Source organism: Procambarus clarkii, chromosome 26 (genome assembly GCF_040958095.1).
Source record: "Procambarus clarkii isolate CNS0578487 chromosome 26, FALCON_Pclarkii_2.0, whole genome shotgun sequence".
In the NCBI taxonomy this organism is placed as follows: Eukaryota; Metazoa; Arthropoda; class Malacostraca; order Decapoda; family Cambaridae; genus Procambarus; species Procambarus clarkii.
In genome coordinates, this window is record NC_091175.1 from 20,558,854 (window position 1) to 20,576,775 (window position 17,922).

Genomic DNA, 17,922 nt, shown 5'->3' on the forward strand with positions numbered 1-17,922 from the left:
TTAGGTTAGGTTGCTTTGTGGTAGCTCAATTAGGTTAGGTTGCTTTGTGGTAGCTCAATTAGGTTTGGTTAGGTTAGGATGCATTGTGGTAGCTCGATTAGGTTTGGTTAGGTTAGGTTGCTTTGTGGCAGCTCAATTAGGTTTGGTTAGGTTAGGATGCATTGTGGTAGCTCGATTAGGTTTGGTTAGGTTAGGATGCATTGTGGTAGCTCGATTAGGTTTGGTTAGGTTAGGATGCATTGTGGTACCTCGATTAGGTTTGGTTAGGTTAGGTTGCTTTGTGGTAGCTCGATTAGGTTTGGTTAGGTTAGGCTGGGTAAGGTGGGACAGGCTTTAAAATTCGTTGGTGAACCTTCGTGTGTACGATATGACGGTGTTCGATGTATCCTTTCCCTTTACTATTGAGATAATCTTAAATAGAATAGAAAATTGCCATGAGTAATAGTAGATGACTATTAATAGTAAATACTGTGTATTTATGAAATATAAATGGTAAATACTGTGTTTTTATGCAATAGAAATGATAAATACTGCGTATTTATGCAATTTAAATAGTAAATACTGTGCATTTATGCAATATAAACAGTAAATACTGTGCATTTAAGGAATAGAAACAGTGAATAGTGTCTATCTCAGCAAAAGAAATAGCAAATACTGGATATCTAAGCCATAGAAATAGCAATAACTGTATCTCTAATAGAAATAATAAATATCGGGAATTTATGCCATAGAAATAGTAAATACTGTGTATTTAAACATATAAATTGTAAACTGCGTATTTAAACCAATGAAATATTAATTACTGGGTATTTATATCATAGAAATAGTAAATACTATCTATTTAAGCCATAGAAATAGTAAATACTGTGTATCTAAGCCATAGAAACAGTAAATACTGAGAATTAAACCGTAACAATTATAAATACATAGAACATAAGAACAAAGGTAACTTCAGAAGGCCTATTGGCCCATACGAGGCAGCTCCTATTTATAACCACCCAATCCCACTCATACATGTCAACCCACGCTTGAAACAATCAAGGGACCCCACCTCCACCACGTTACGTGGTAATTGGTTTCACAAATCAACAACCCTGTTACCGAACCAGAATTTACCCAAGTCTTTCCTAAATCTAAACTTATCCATGTACTGTGTACCTAAGCCATAGAAATAGTAAATACTGATTGATTGATTGATGAAGATTAAGCCACCCAAAAGGTGGCACGGGCATGAATAGCCCGTAAGTGGTGGCCCTTTTGAGCCATTACCAGTATCAAGAGCTGATACTGGAGATCTGTGGAGGTGCGACTGCACCCTGCGTGACGGGAGATGTCTCCCGTCAGTAAATACTGTTTATCTAAGTCATATAAATAGTCAGTACTGCGTATTTAGGTAATATAAATAGTAAATGCTGTTTATCTAAACAATAGAAATAATAAATACTGTATATTTAAGCCACAAAAATAGTAATACTGTGTGTTTATGCCATAAAAATAGTAATTGTATTTAAGCCATATAAATAGTAAATACTCTAAACGTATACCATACAGCTAGTAAATATTGTGTTACAGCCATACTAATAGTAAATACTGTAAAAGTATACCATACAGCTAGTAAATATTGTGTTACAGCCATACTAATAATAAATACTGTAAATTTATGACAGAAATAATAAATGCTCTATATTTAAGCATAGTAATAGTAAATAGTATATCTGCCCGAAATGCTATGAGTGTTAGTGGATTTACAAAAATGTAAGAATTGTATATATAACAAAAATTTAATAATTACTGTGTATCTAAGCCACAGAAATAGTCAATACTGAGTTTTTATACCATAGTAATAGTAAATACTGTGTATTTATGCCATAGTAGCAGTAAATACTGTGTATTTATGACATAGTAACAGTAAATACTGTGTATTTATGCCAAAGTAACAGTAAATACTGTGTATTTATGCCAAAGTAACAGTAAATACTGTGTATTTATGCCATAGTAGCAATAAATACTGTGTATTTATGCCATAGTAACAGCAAATACTGTGTATTTATGCCATAGTAGCAATAAATACTGTGTATTTATGCCATAGTAACAGTAAATACTGTATATTTATGCCATAGTAACTGTAAATACTGTGTATTTATGCCATAGTAACAGTAAATACTGTGTATTTATGCCGCCACAGTAACAGTAAATACTATGTACTTATGTCATAGAAATTAATTCGTGGCAGCCCTTAAGATGCCATACTCATTCGCCGTCACACGTGACAACATAAACAACACGTACTAGTTAATGGCGACGTTGTTCTTTACTTAAGGCAGACTATTTTCTGTGATAGTCACGCCAATCGTTGACTATTGCCTCAAAACAGATTATTCTACTGGAGTAGTGAGGGTAGGATATGTTAATCAGAGGAGGATAAATTCAACTAAGGATTGACATTTAAGACATTAAAAGTCTAGACATTTAAATCTGTGGGAAGTAATTAGGTCAGCAGAGCCACAAGCACTGCATGGTTGCGTGCAACTGAAAGCTAAGCACAGTAATATAGAATCTGTATTAAATAATTTGTCTAAATCATCAGTTTTAACATGTATGCGTAGATCAATATGAGATGGAATTTACATGAAATGCTAATTAAATAGGGACGCTATTTACCACGCGAGCAATGTCGGCTGCGGGGAATGGGAGTAAATGGAATACATAAGAAAACTCACCTCAGGGCTTCAGTCTCAGGGGTACAGCTTCATGTGGATATCAGGCCCAAGGGCGAGGTCGATTGCTTCGGCTGTAGAAACACAGAGGATGATGTCCTGGGGATTTAATGCCCCAGTGGTCTCAAACGCCTAAAGTCAACAATGCTCTCCTCTCGCGGGGTAGTCCTCGATCCTTCGAGTGTGACTTCAGATAAGTCAGCTGGTAATCTGAGGGTTGCGAGGTCCTTTTCTTGTGCTCCGCCAGGGGTACAGGGTGCGGAGTAGGTCAAGGAACAGCTTCTCTGTCCATGGTCTTTCTCACACTGACAGGGCGGGGAGTCGTCCCTTAGTATCCAACCAATCACAGACGCAGTTCCGTGCTGCGGGGAACCTCCCGGGATTCGGTTGGGCACCATTCCTTTCCCCGATCCCATCCCATATCCTGACCCTTTCCAAGTGCTATATAGTCGTATTGGCTTGGTGCTTTCCCCTGATAATCCCTCCCCTTCCCTCGGCTACGAGCCAATTATAGTCCCTATAGGCAGGCCGTTAAATGATTCTGATGAATGGCCAATGACACGAAATCTTAATTAACCAAATATCCAAAATTTGCTTACATATTCACGTGATTGTAGAATTTCCACCGCTTCATTCACCATTCACAATGGTGAATGTGGGGGTGCTGGTTAGTAAATATGTAACTGGCTCACCTCACCACAGATGTAAATTGATAGGCTTTAGATTTTGGATTGTTGCCGCCGGTGGCTATAGTGGTCCTTTTCTTGAACCATTGCTATAAAATACAATTGATAAATACATTAAACTGTGTGACTAGCTTATCAAGATTGTTGCTTTGCTAAATAAATTTTGGGAATTCATGGGCCCATTATATGTACCTCTGTAACCTTTCTCACTACCACCCACGATCGAGATGGGTATAGGGTGCTTAATAATTAAACAAAATCAATCAACCGGTAGGCAAGTTAAATAGGGCTCTCACTATAGTACAATATTTTGTCTTGTATATGTGCCTAACTGCATAGACAATCATGTTATAATTCTGTCAAGACGTTTAGCACAATTAAGGATACGAACTGTTCGTAAACAATACAACCTACGCTTGACCACATTTTTGCGAGGTTTGGGCTGTAAACATATTATCATTTGGCCAGAGTACATTATAAAAGCAGGTATACGTGATCTATCTTATATACTATACGGTCTCACGCTGGTCATGCCCACAAATTAAATATACAATAATCAAATTGTGTTGAATCATATATTATGAAATTTTCAGCAATCAATTTCTCAAACATTTTACCCAGAAGCCTATCTCAAAGCCTACTGTAGACGTAAATAGTTACCTCTTACTGAGCTCGGTATGTGAACTAGCATATCCTTTCTACTGAAAGGTTTAACCTTAATTTACCTGAGGGCCACCATCAATAGTGGCCACGACAGGGGACAAGAAACCGAAGGTTTCTTAAACCGTACCTGCCCATTGATCCTGAGGATTTTTTCCAAATGGATTTTGAACTGGAGTTTTGCCTTGGCCTTTACATCTTCGGCGGGTAAGCGGTTCCACGGGTTTTTAATTCTATGAGTAAGAAAGCATGTGTTTTCTATCCTACACCGTGGCTTGTTGAACTTCAAGTTGTTACCCCTTGAATGCTTTACATTTGACCTTATAAAGAAGTGGTTTGGATTAATATTCTACAAATTTATTTTCGAAGAAATCAGTCCTATGATGTCTCATTTGAAGTGTTGTTACTCATGTGGCCCTCAATCGTTTCTGGTATGAGAGTTGACGTAGTGCTGGGATGATTTTTGTTGCTCTGAGATGAACTTTCTCTAAAGCAGATATAATTAAGATATAATTAATAATAATAAGGGACTCCTGGTTCAACCTTGACGACAAGAGGACAAGGGAGCCTCCGGATTCCGTTCTGTTTCGCGATTTTGGATATTGATACTGCTGTTTGGCATTTCTATTCTACGGTCCGGATTGTTACTACGCCTGGCGCATATCGCCTTGGGTCACAGGAAAGTAGATTTATTTTGAACGTTTTTTGGCTAGTTCTGCAGGCAGGGTGACCGTGGCCGGCGCCGGCTTGGCCGGAAGTTGGTGGGCTCCTGGTGTGCCCTCAGATGTGGTGGGCGGCTGGCTTATGCTCTGCCAGAGGGCACTGGATGAGATTTTGCGTTTTAGTTGAGGGCCGAGTTTTTTGTTTTGCTACCCAGTGTTCTCTGTGTGGAGTGGAGCCAGTGCTTGTCAATATCCCCAGTTTGCTAACGTTCAAAAAACGGTAGTAACTGAGTGACTGTAACCTACCCACCGCTGCCCACTGGATGGGGGGCGGTGTGCAGGATAAACATCAATGGTAACACTAGCTCTCCACATATGTTGGTTGCTTAATTTAGAAACTGTACTTGTGGTCGGTCTCGAGCCCATTGTTGATGTGACGATGTGTACAGAATTTTGTAACTAGCTCATCAAGATTGTAACTTGCTTAGCTAAATGAATTGTAGGGTTCAGTCCCGGAGCCCATTATGTACCTCTATAACCCTTTCCACTACCGCCCACAGGATGGGTATGGGGTGCATAATAAATAAACTAAACTAACTGCTCCTCCTCCCTTTTGCCCATTAACTATTTATTTCCAACGTTCCATCTGTTTCTTGAAATTGTATATAATTATAGCCTAATCTATTGATAGACTTTGCATTTGTTGTGATGTAATCAATATATGAGCTCAAGAAGGGTATGCACGACTTTCGACAATAGTCAAATATATATAGTTTACCATGAGCAAAGATATGGGGACAAATTGTTATTTATTTAGTTTCATTTTATTTAGCCAATACTTCAACTTTACAACAGGCGTAGTTATAAATAAATCGATAAATAATAGAACATGGACAAAGGTGTATATTTACCGCCTTGCAGGGTTCAAACTAACAATAAGATTAAGTGTAACATTCCCCCATCACCTCAACTTCACACACTCCCGAAACACTAGCTTGTTAAGGATTGTTAACTACCCAAACATTATAGCCAAGACTACGCTTCCTCTTGAGTGGTCCAGCCTTCTGTCCCGGGGACGCCTTTGGCCGGCTGGCTACACACTCATCTTGCCTCAAGGTCTCTCCCCAGCAGCCAGTCTTCTGTTGATGTCCCTGACGACGGCTGGCACGTTACGAACGGAGTCGACGACGTAGTGGCTCCCAGCGTCCTGGAGCAGCTCGTAGGCTCGCGATAGCCTCCTCTCCAGGTCGTCTTTGGCCATCGTATCCAACTCCTGCTGTGTGGCTGCTACATAATTTCCCTGCAAAACAAAAAAATATACTTAAAATTTCACATCATATATAAAAAAATGAAATAATGCTTCTTAACATTTTGGGGGATATAAATTAAGTTGAGATTTTTTAGCTGAATTTGCCTGCCAGTCACCTGCTAGAGTGCCTCGCTGGAGACATCAAGCCCTCGACTTAATAATAATAATAATAATAATAATATTATTATTATTATTATAATATTGTAATTTTTATTCACAAGAAGGTACAATGGGATTGTGAGACTACATAAGATTGATATTTTTACATTCTTGCAAAGCCACTAACACTCATACCGTTTTGGGCAGGTAAATAGGGGAGAACCCCATTACAAGTCGAGAGCTACCCCTATTTTGTTAAAGTTTCTCCAGGTATGGTCAAATGTAGAACTGTTTTTGCATCCACGGCTTTAATGAGTAGATTTCATAGGTATATTATTCTCTGAGAGAAGTATTTCTTGTATGTTTTTGAGTGATACTTGTGAAGTTTGAAGGTGTCTCGCATATGTGTCAATTGTCAGACTAATGTAATTAAACTTACTCAGTATTTTAAATGTCGCCGTGAAAACGGTTTAGTCGCGCCTTGTTTGAAAGTAAAACGAAAAAGAAACTAAATATACAACAAAGTACCAACCGGGTATGGCTATAGAACACTGTGCATGTCTAAGAGGGCTGGTCGAGGACCGGGCCGCGGGGACACTAAGCCCCCGAACTCATCTCAAGGTAATCTCAAGGCATATGTCACATAAGACTGAAGAGTATACCACTGAGACCCGTTCCTTCCCACCGCCTTGTCTCACACCCTCAACCCGTTCTCGCAAATTCGTAAAGTCAATATTGAGTTATTAACTACGTGCATAGGTGATATACTAAACATAACAGATACCCCTGAAAAGATTCATAGAAAACACCGACCTTACCTAACCTTGTTAGTATATTAAGATAAGCATCTTATTGCTTAGTAATTACAATTATTACTTAACCTATACCTATTATAGGTTAGGTAATAATTGTAATTACGAAGCAATAAGATGCTTATCTTAAGATACTAACAAGGTTAGGTAAGGTCGGTGTTTTCTATGAATCTTTTTAAGGGTATCTATTATGTTAAGTATGTCACCTATGCACATATTTAATAAGTCAATATTGACTTATTAAATTTGCGAGAACGGGTTGCACACCCTTGTCTTCACATTGTTTACAAGTGCTTTGTAGTCGTACTCGCTTATCACTTTCTCCTTATAATTACCGTACCTAAATAGTACGGTATTTATGTACTAAATTTATTGATGTACTAAATAGTACAACAAACGTAAAGTACGTTTGATGGTAATTTTTTCCCCATGAACAACAAGGAAGATTTTGTAGTAAGAACTGTTGAGTATTGAAAGATTTTAGGCTATATGCAGTATTTTGGATTGTTCTACAATAAATGGTATTTGATATTGCGAAAATCTTTGGTTTGATTCCACTGCCTTGCTCCAGAGTCTCAGACCACTCCATCGTCCATTGAACTGGTTGGTTGAGCGACAGCGTTCGATCCCCCTATGCCCCAAGTGGTTGGGCACCCTTCGTCCACTGTCATATCCCAGCTCCTATCCTGTCCTCATATCCCTGCCTAGTGCTATATAGACACATTGGCATACCACTTTCTCATAATTACCGTCCTGCTCTAAAGATTGTCCCATAGCTATATAAGGCAACTGTGATCTCATTGTGTATTTGATATTCTTTTGACAATGTGTAAAGCTTTTGTAGGTCGTATTGCATTGAGGTAAGGTCTCCTCTTGCTAGAAGCCCCGTTGTTGCTAGTGACTGTAGTACTAGTATTTGTACTAGCAAATGGCCACTAGAACTAGACCTCTGGGACTAACAGTACAGGTTGTAAATATTACTGGCGCCATTATTACCAATGTTGTTACCACTGTTCTCCTTAATGGTACTGATATTATGTGTATCTTATTATGACCTGTTCTACCAATCCTTGTACAATTCGTATTATAAATATTGGTACTAGAAATACTAGTATTCGTACTAGAACCACTAGTATTGAATAAATCCAGAGGAGTCTTGATGAGGGTTCGAACCTGTGTCCTGGGTGTTCCCAGGCGCGCTCTAATCAACTACACCATGACATGGTCAAAAGAATTGCAACCTGGGGGTACTAATACACTTCATGGTCGAAATTCTTTTGACCATGTCGTGGCACAGTGGACTAGAGCGCGCCTGGGAACACCCAGCGCACAGGTTCGAATCCTCATCAAGGCTCCTGTGGATTCGTTCATTGATATATCACGTTACTGTGACTTCTCTGACTACTAGTATTGGTACTAGGATCCAGTGTCACCGCGGCCCGGCCTCTATCAGGCTCCCTAGTTGATGGTCTGGTTAGTTGTTCGTGCGCTTTGCTCGCAGGCTGACGTGCGCACCACAGCCTGGTTGATCACGCACCAACTGGAGGCGTTTGTTATTCCCTCTTGTGTTATTGTCTTTGTTACTGGGTCTGCCCAGTGCCCTGGGTATGATAAGCCTAAGGAACCTAGGTGCCTTAGGGTCTTTGAGACCTGGTATTTGGTACCTGAGACCTGGGTACTAGTACACACCTGGCTGGGGTACTAGTACTAGGTATCTAGGGATACCTCCTCTACACAGGGGAGTATACCTTAGGGATACTGGTGACAAGGTGAATGACGGCGCCCTGAGAACCAGCCTTCAGCACAGTGGTCTACGTCCTCGACTCGCAATCGAGGGAACCCTGGTTCAATCCCCGGGCAGGGCAAAATGAGCATTCGAGCACGTTTTTTTTCACCAAGGGAAGGGGACTTATCAGGAGAGAGCCCCAAGCGATTACTACAATACAGCACTTGGAAAGGATCAGGATAAGGATTCGGGATGGGACTCCAGCCAGATTCACGAAGCAGTTACGCAAGCACGTACGAAGCTGTCCATCTTTTCTCAATCTTTGGCGGCTTTGTTTACAATTATTAAACAGTTAATGAGCTCCGAAGCACCAGGAGGCTGTTTATAACAATAACAACAGTTGATTGGCAAGTTTTCATGCTTGTAAACAGTTTAATAAATGTAACCAAAGCCGTCAAAGATTGAGGAAAGATGTACACGTTCGTAAGTGCTTGCGTAACTGCTTCGTGAATCCTGGTCCAGGTCCACCCCTAGGTTTATTGAGGTCCCCCCTAGATCAACTATTATATAGTTGATCTAGGGGAAGACCTCAATAAATCTAACAGATTTCCGGTCACCGACAACGGGAATAATTTACGCACCGTTTTGGCAATAGCGATTGTCCAGCACCCGGCGGCGAGTCCTTCCCGGATGCCATCCACCGAGTCATCCACCTTCACCAGGGCCTCCACGGGGCTGGCATCCAGGCGGATGGCATTCAACCAGACCTGTGTGGGAGACGCTAAAACTAGTGAGGAGGGAAGAGTGTCTGGGCACCTTGGTGACGCTGTTACCGGTGTTGGGGTGGCTTGGTGCTTCCTGGTGCTGCTGCAACACTTGCTCCTCACTCACCTACTCACCATGCCTCGGTTGGGTCTACTCTGAATCAGGTTCCAGAGTCGTTGTTGTTGTTGTTATAGATTCAGCTGCTCGGAACAAGTTCCAAGTAGCACGGGCTATGGTGAGCCTATAACTTACCTGGCACAGGAGCGGGGCAAGTAGCACAGGCTATGGTGAGCCCGTAGTGGACTTACCTCGCACAGGAGCGGTGCGAACCAGAGACTCACTGGACTCACTTAATCACCATGCTCAGTTATTCACCATATAGGGCATGGGTCTGGCCTGGGGCACCTTAGTCACTCACCATATAGGGCATGGGTCTGGCCTGGGGCACCTTAGTCACTCACCATATAGGGCATGGGTCTGGCCTGGGGCACCTCGTCTGCAGCAACATAGGCATCAGGGATGTACCCCTGGGCAGCAGCGAGGACCTTGAGCTCCTCCACAATGGGTGATGGGTAACCAGTACATGAACCAATCTTGATACCCATTTCTCGTAGTTGACTCACAGTCTCCACTGTACCTGTTGGCAAGATCCACGTTAACCACGGTTCATTAAACCTTTACTCATCCATATATGAAACCTGTACAACATGGCGGCTCTGTTTACATTTAATAAACTGTTTACGAGTTTGGAAATTTCACAACTCAAGGTTATTATTGTTATAAACGACCTCGTGGTGCTTCGGGGCTCATCAGCTGTTTAAGAAATGTAAACAACGCCGCCATGATTGCTGGAAGATGATCAGGTCTTGTAAATGGATGAATAAGTGATGAGTCTTGGCCCTGCGGCTGTGTACTACCTGTGTTAATAATGGTCCTATGGTGCAGTGGTAAGCAATGACCAGTCACAGCCGAGTCACGGGTTCGATTATCGCGCCGGGACAGAAGTGTTTGGACAACATTTCCTTTCACCTGATGACGCTGCTCACCTGGCAGTAAATAGTTACCCACCGGAGATAGTCAAGTGTTGGGGGTTGCATCCTGGAGGTCAGCTGTAGGCCGAGGGAGGACCTCGATAGTGGGAAGCCATCAGTGACATGAACTTCCCAAAGATGGCGTTCCTTCCTACAGATGTGTTGGAAGCCAGCAAATTTATCATTAGATTAGATTTTTTATTTAGGTAAGGGGTACATACATTGAGTTACATACATAATGTTGGATTTAAAGATATAGTACATACAATACCTAAAGCCACTAGTACGCATAGCGTTTCGGCCAATCATGTCCTGTCATCTAGTAGCTCATCTTGCCCTGAATGTGCAGTTCCTCAGCAGGTAACACATTTAGTAGCCAGGGCCACAACTGGTCCCCTTGGCTCAGTCATATGGTCATTCTGAGCTCTCGTTGTCGGGGACAGGATGTCTGTACTTAGCCTTATCGAGGTCCGCCTAGGCCGACTACTACTGACCTTCCCCAGGATGCAACCCACAATGGTTGCCTAACTCCCGGGTACCTATTGACTGCTAGCCCTGGAATCGGACCCAAGATCCCCCTGATTGTGAGTCAAGACCGAAGCCAACTATGCTAGGAGACCTTGGGGTGTACACCTTGTAAAACTTACCATCGATCAAGGAGGAGTAGTTATGGAGGGCAGCAATGTTCTTGGGGACAAACTTGGCGTACATGCGGTCGACGTCGTCTGGGGAGGGCGGGGCGCCCTTGGCCTCACACCAGCGGGCGCGGAGCCCCTCTGCCTCCACCATCTTCCCTATGTGTGCCTGATACAGTGTACTCACATGTTTTATCTCCATACTAAATCAACTCAATCATCCATGACATACAGCTTTCAATATAAAATTTCATAATAATTAATAATAGCAACAACAATAAATAATAATTTTAGCATGAGGTGTGAGCCCGTAGTGGACTTACCTGGCACAGGAGCGGGGCTCTAACTGTTGAAAAGCCTGGGTGTATTCATACACCTTAGGCTTATATCAACCCTTCCCCGGATACAGCCCCACAACAGTTGCCTAACTCCCAGGGACCTATTTATTGCAATGTGAATAGAGACATTAGGTGAAAGGAAACGTGCCCAACCATTTTTGTCCCCCACGTTAATCAAGCCCGGGATCCTCGTTAATGAGTCGAGAACAAAGCCATGGCGGCTTAGTCTGTATTTAGTAATCAGTTTACGTGCTTCAGAGCTCGTAAACTTTAATAAATACATATCAGCCGGCATGGTCGAGGCAAGAGGAGAATATATCGTAAATGGAGAAAGGAAGGGGAAGGGAACTATCGGGATAAAGCGCCAAGGCATTACGACTATATAGCACTGGGAAGGGGACAGGAAAAGGATTTGGGGATGGGACGGGGGGAAGGAATGGTGCCCAACCATTTGGACGGTCGGGGATTGAACTCCGACCTGCATGGCGTGAGACCGTCGCTCTACAGTCCATCCCCAAGTGACGGAACGGACAAATAATGTGCGGGTTCTCAAGTAGGTTAATAGCCATCGTGAGCGAGAGATGTACAACACCACGGGAGACATCTCCCGTCACGCAGGGTGCAGTTGCACCTCCACAGATCTCCAGTATCATCTACTGATACTGGTTATGGCTCAAAAGGGCCACCGCTTACGGGCTATTCATGCCCGTGCCACCTTTTGGATGGATTAATGTTCATCATTCATTCATCGAGATGTACAATGGTTACCCGCTTGTGGATGCCCATGGGAGCCCTGGCCTCGTCGCTGGTCACCGGCACACCCTCCTCCAGGAACAGCTCCATGAAGGTCCCGGCCGGACACATCACGCCGCAGTCCACCACCGTCCCTGTCACAGGTTAAACACACGCCCCCCGGTTATGACAACTTTCTTTTTATTTTATTTGTTTATTTATTTATATACAATTAATTACATTGGGTTTATGAGAGTACCTATCATGATGTGTTTACATACTTGTAAAGCCGCTAGTACGCACAGCGTTTCGGGCAGATTCTTAACAAGCTTAGGTATACGCAACAATGTGCTGCTTCCTTATTCTATATGGAGGATTATAGAAGCTCAAGAGCTAGCTGTGAGTTCATCTAATATTCCCATGAGAAAATTCCCTAGGAGTATGAGGTGGGCGCGAACCTACGATGTTGGCATTGCCCAGCCGCATACTCTACCACTAGACCACCGCTGACTAGTAAAGTCATGCAACCGGATTTTTAATGAAATTACAGGTAATCTGAAGGCTACTGAAGCCAGTCCAGCTTTTACGTATGACCCACAAGCACTCGGTCATATGGCCCATATTTACGTATGACCCACAAGCACTCGGTCATATGGCCCATATTTACGTATGACCCACAAGCACTCGGTCATATGGCCCATATTTACGTATGACCCACAAGCACTCGGTCATATGGCCCATATTTGATATATATCACATGAATATGATTTATGTGTGTTTAATATCCCCCATCTCGCAAGTTGGTCATAGGCGGAATCAGGAGAAAACACAAGATGGAAATCTAGCCTACATTAGCCTGCAGTAGCAAACTCTGGGTAGAACACAAGAATAATTTCCAATGCAATATTTGTGAGTGTTTAAAGTAATTACAGAGCTCAAAGTATCTCATGCCACTGGGTTGAAAATAATTGATAACAAGGCACTCACAAATATAACAACAGAAATCGAAATTGAAATTGAAAAAAGTTTATTGAGGTAAAATACACACAAAGGGATGAGATAGCTCAAGCTATGCTCACCCCGTTCAGTACATCGTGTTAATACATACATAGACACACATCACAAGCAATAAACGTATTACCGAACATTCTGAGAGATAAACATATACATTTCCTCCTTTACACAAGTATATATAACAACAGAAGTACACTTACATCGCATCAGGCTTGGATACCCATGTGCATGGGAAATAGGCTTACAGGTTCAGGAAGATGAGGGGAAATGCCCGACAGACCACTGGAACATTATCTAACACTGCACTGTTACAAACCCATTAAGATTTCAACTTAGATTCAACAGAGCAGAAGTTATTTAAACACATAGAACAAAAATCTTACTGAAGCGACCATACGAGTCATAAATACTCATACTCCGCCTAAGTAAAACAGAAACAAGCAACACTTAGTGGGCCAGCCAGAGGCTTAGGGCCCGCGCAGGAATATCCCTGCAAAAAAAAAAAAAAGGTGACATACTGACCTGCCCAATCGAAGATGACTGCCTTGACCTTGCCACGGTATCGCCTGGTAACCTGGTATTCACTCCGCGGGTTGACCAGCACTTCGTCTGTAGAGAGGGAAACAATGGCTATTACTTCCAGTTAATGCTTCTCCGTATATTACATCAATGTCAATGAAGAAATAATGTGTTCATATTAGACCTAGAAGTGATCTACACATCCCTTATACTGACGTCACACAGTCATCTGGTTTCTGGTTCAACCTTGAAGCCGAGCGGACGTCTGGACACCTCCTCCGCCTGGGAGCCGCCGGATCACGTCTTGTTTTCGCGTTTTGGCTTTGCTACTGCCGTTTGGCATCCCTTTTCAACGGTCCGGTTGTACGACGGACCGTTGTATGACGGACCGACCCACCAACCCCCGGCTTGGCCGAGAGGTGCCGGGGGTTGGCGGGTCTTGATGGGCTCTGGTGTGCCCTCAGCCGTGGTGGGCGGCCGGCTTCTGCTCTGCCGGAGGACACTGGATGACTTTTGCGTTTTGGTTGGGGTCCGAGTTTTGGTTTTGCTACCTGGTGTTCTCTGTGTGGGGCGGGGCCGGTGCTTGTCACCCTACGGGACTCCTGGGACTCCCCAATCATCTGCCCGTATGTGCGTTTATTTGCCGTATGGCATATTAGTTTCTAGTGATTGGCGTCACTCGTTTCGCGTTTTGCCTTGGCGTTTCACCTTTCCGGGCTTCGCGATTCACCCATCACGGGTACGCCGGGGCGCATCCGATCCCACGATCGTCGTCGCCCCTAAATCAACAACAACAACAACACAGTCATCTGTTAGTATTTACGTCGCCTTTTTGCAGGCGGGTCTAAAACCCGTGCCAGTGAAAATTATGACGTCATAATGACGACACATTCCTCATACACAGCGTATATAAAACACAATTCCTTATCTTTTACTTTCGTTAGATTGTGTTGGGTTAGAATTGGTGTGATTAAAAATTCGGGTTGGCGTAAAGGGGTACATACATTTCTCGTGTTTTAGACTCTAAACCCCAGACAATAAGGGAACCATATACGTCATCCCTCTCTTTTAAACAAACGTAACCTAACCGACCACAACTCCTGAGTCCTGACTACCTTAATGATAGTTCTGTTACTCATTGGCCATGCGGCCCAGTCTCTAACTAGGCCTTCTGGGTAGTGGTCTGGTCAACCAAGTTGTTAGACACAGTTGTTGTTGTTTAAGATTCAGCTACTGGGAACAAAAAGTTGCAAGTAGCACGGGCTATAGTGAGCCCGTAGTGGACTTCCTACGTTCCCACCCACCGAACAAGTCTATGTGGGTGGGAACGAGGACAGGTTGACTAGTTTAGCAGTTACCAGGGATGATGTTATTAAACAAATAGAGAAACTCAAACCAAACAAATCCCCAGGGCCGGACGAAGTGTTTGCCAGGGTGCTTAAAGAATGCAAAGAGGAGTTTGCGAGCCATTGTCTACCATATTTAATAAATCATTAGAGTCAGGCTGAGTGCCAGAGTCGTGGAAGGTTGCTAATGTGGTACCAATTGGATGGAGGGGGGGGCAGTGTGCAGGATAAACACATCAATTGTGACACTTGCTCTCCACATATGTCAGTTGCTTAATTTAGAAACTGTACTTGTGGTCGATCTCGAACCCATTGATGATGTGACGACTTATACTGAATTTTGTAAGTAGCTCAAGATTTGTATCTTGTTCAGCTAAATTAATTGTGAGGTTCAGTCTCTGAGCCCACTATGTGCCTCTGTAACCCTTTCCACTACCGCCCACAAGATGGGTATGGGGTGCATAATAAATAAACTAAACCAAAAACTAACAGCTAACTTCTTAATCTAACTGATAAAAGTAAGAGTATTAATAGGTACATTGTAGCAGAATTGGAATTTAACATAATAACTATAATATAAATCGATAGCATTACTTATATTGGTGACATTTTGCACGTCTTAAGTACTAATATTGAGGAATTGGGTAGTACAAGATACAGTGTGAGTTTAAAGCACAAGGTAGGAAACTATGAGGATGAAATTAGGTAATTTTTGGTTTTACTTTTGAATAAGCATAGATTGGAATTTTGTTTAATTCATTAGAGAGAAAGAGATCCATACACTTGGTCCTTTTAGTTGCAATGAGCGTTTGCACAGATTTAGCCTGACTCTAGGAATATTAAAGATATATTTATTTCTGGTGTGGTGGTCATGGGTTCTATTATATCTATCACGGAATCAGTTTCATCTCAAGAGTAGCATTCAGGAACAAGGTATTGTACATGTAAATAGCACAAGAGAATGTGTGGAGAGAGTGTATGTTTAGCATGTTTAGGGACTTAAACAGAGGGGCTGTGTGTTGTCTGAAGACAGTTTGTTATAGTTGCTATAAATGACTTGATATCAACATTAAACTGTGTAACTAGCTTATCAAGACTGGAACTTGCTTAACTAAATGAATTTTGGGGTTCAGTTCTGTATATGTGCCTCCGTAACGTTTTCCAATACCACCCACCGAATGGGTCTACTGCTACTCACAGGTTGGGTATGGGGTCTACTGCTACTCACAGGTTGGGTATGGGATCTACTGCTACTCACAGAATGGGGTATGGAGTCTACTGATACTAAATGCATCAGAATTATTGTAAATCTGATACGATATTTACCTTAAAAATGCAGAACTGCCCGGGGGAAGCCTATGCTACATAACCTTGCATGTTTAATTCACCACGAAAGCCATAATAACTGCATCATCTCAATAGGAAGCGTCTTTTCCATGTGAGTGGCACCAAATTTGTTATAAAATGCTTGTGCACGGTTTATGAAGGAGGCAGCCATATAGAGCGCACAGCCCCCGGGAGAGGCTATGTAGCCAGCCCGTCCCCTCCAGCGTCACTTATTAACTGATGTACTAAACTGCCCAAACTTAACCCGATTATGGACACACGAATAAAAAACTGGGCATTACGTCAATTTTGTGTGGCGCTATGGACTAAGTACAAAATGTGACGTTCTACTCATGAAGACGAGTTGCCAATGTACCGTCTGTGTCACAGATAATTATAGCTTTAATATATCGTGCATAATTACATTTTTACTAATATCACTATTATTATGATGTCTGCAAGTGCCTGTCAACTAAAGAATGTACTGAAAGCGGGATTAGGAGCTGATGCACGAGGCAATGTTCACAAAACTGGCGCACTATATGCTCAGATGACTCGTCTTGCAGTAAATTGGTGACATGTATACTTACCCTTTATATGGTGCATCTCCATATACCTCGGAGAGAGTGAGTTGACGACCCGTACAAGAGCGATGACCCTGAGCCACAGGTGTTCTCTCACACACTATACTCCCAGGAGACACTCAGAGCGTGGCGACAGCCGCAGATATGAGGCCAGAATCACGAAGCAGTTACGCAGGTACTTACGAACGTGAACATCTTTCCTCGATCTTTGACGGCTTTTGTTACATATATTAAACAGTTTACAAGCCTGAAAGCTTGCCAATCAACTGTTGTTATTATTATAAACAGCCTCCTGGTGCTTCGGAGCTCATTAACCGTTTAATAATTGTAAACAAAGCCGCCAAAGATTGAGAAAAGATGTATAGGTTCGTAAGTGTTTGAGTAACTGCTTCGCCAGCGCTGGGGAACTGAGCCCGATACTCGTAGCTGCGGGAGAGGCGATCAACGGCCTTGTGAACAATGATGGCACGAGGTGGCGCTGCCTCTCCTTGCACCTCATTGGTTTTTACTCCTGTCGCCAGCGACGGCTGTATAGTTTATTGTGCACTCCATATTCATCCTGTGGGGGTAGTTTATTGTGCACTTCATACTCATCGTTTGGGAGGTTGTTTATTGTACACTCCATACTCATTACTCATTCTGTGGGGGGGGGGGTTAGTTTATTGTGCACTTCATACTCATCCTGTGGGGGGTAGTTTATTGTGCACTCCATACTCATCTTGTGAGGGCCCCACAAATTACCCCCTCCCCCACCTATAGGTGGGAGGGTAATTTATTGTGCACGTCATATTCTTGTGGGCGGTAGTTTATTGTACACCCTATACTCGTGTGAGTGATAGCACAAAAGGTCTTAAAAATCACTTCCCAGTGGATGTTTACAACTTTTATGAATCGTCTTCACATCCAATATCACTAACAAATGATTTACTTTGGTTCCAGGGGTGTTATTTTCTAATTGGTT

General features: G+C 42.7%; 1 protein-coding gene across 3 annotated transcripts; it reads right to left on the reverse strand.

Annotated features, from left to right (window-relative positions):
• Window positions 1–5,527: 5,527 nt before the first annotated feature.
• LOC123756870 (phosphonoacetaldehyde hydrolase) lies at window positions 5,528–17,505 on the reverse strand. 3 transcript variants are annotated; one of them, XM_069331953.1, is made up of 7 exons: window positions 16,968–17,505; window positions 13,709–13,795; window positions 12,209–12,327; window positions 11,115–11,271; window positions 9,898–10,073; window positions 9,313–9,438; window positions 5,528–6,025 (listed from the first exon to the last, which is right to left on the reverse strand). In XM_069331953.1, exons 1-7 carry the CDS (start codon window positions 16,987–16,989, stop codon window positions 5,837–5,839), a joined length of 876 nt encoding a protein of 291 aa, XP_069188054.1. In that variant the 5' UTR covers window positions 16,990–17,505; the 3' UTR covers window positions 5,528–5,836. The 3 variants fall into 3 exon arrangements, with proteins under 3 accessions (XP_069188054.1, XP_069188055.1, XP_069188056.1); XM_069331954.1 differs by lacking the exon at window positions 16,968–17,505 and adding an exon at window positions 16,378–16,664; XM_069331955.1 differs by lacking the exon at window positions 16,968–17,505 and adding an exon at window positions 13,922–14,035.
• Between the last annotated feature and the right edge of the window lie 417 nt (window positions 17,506–17,922).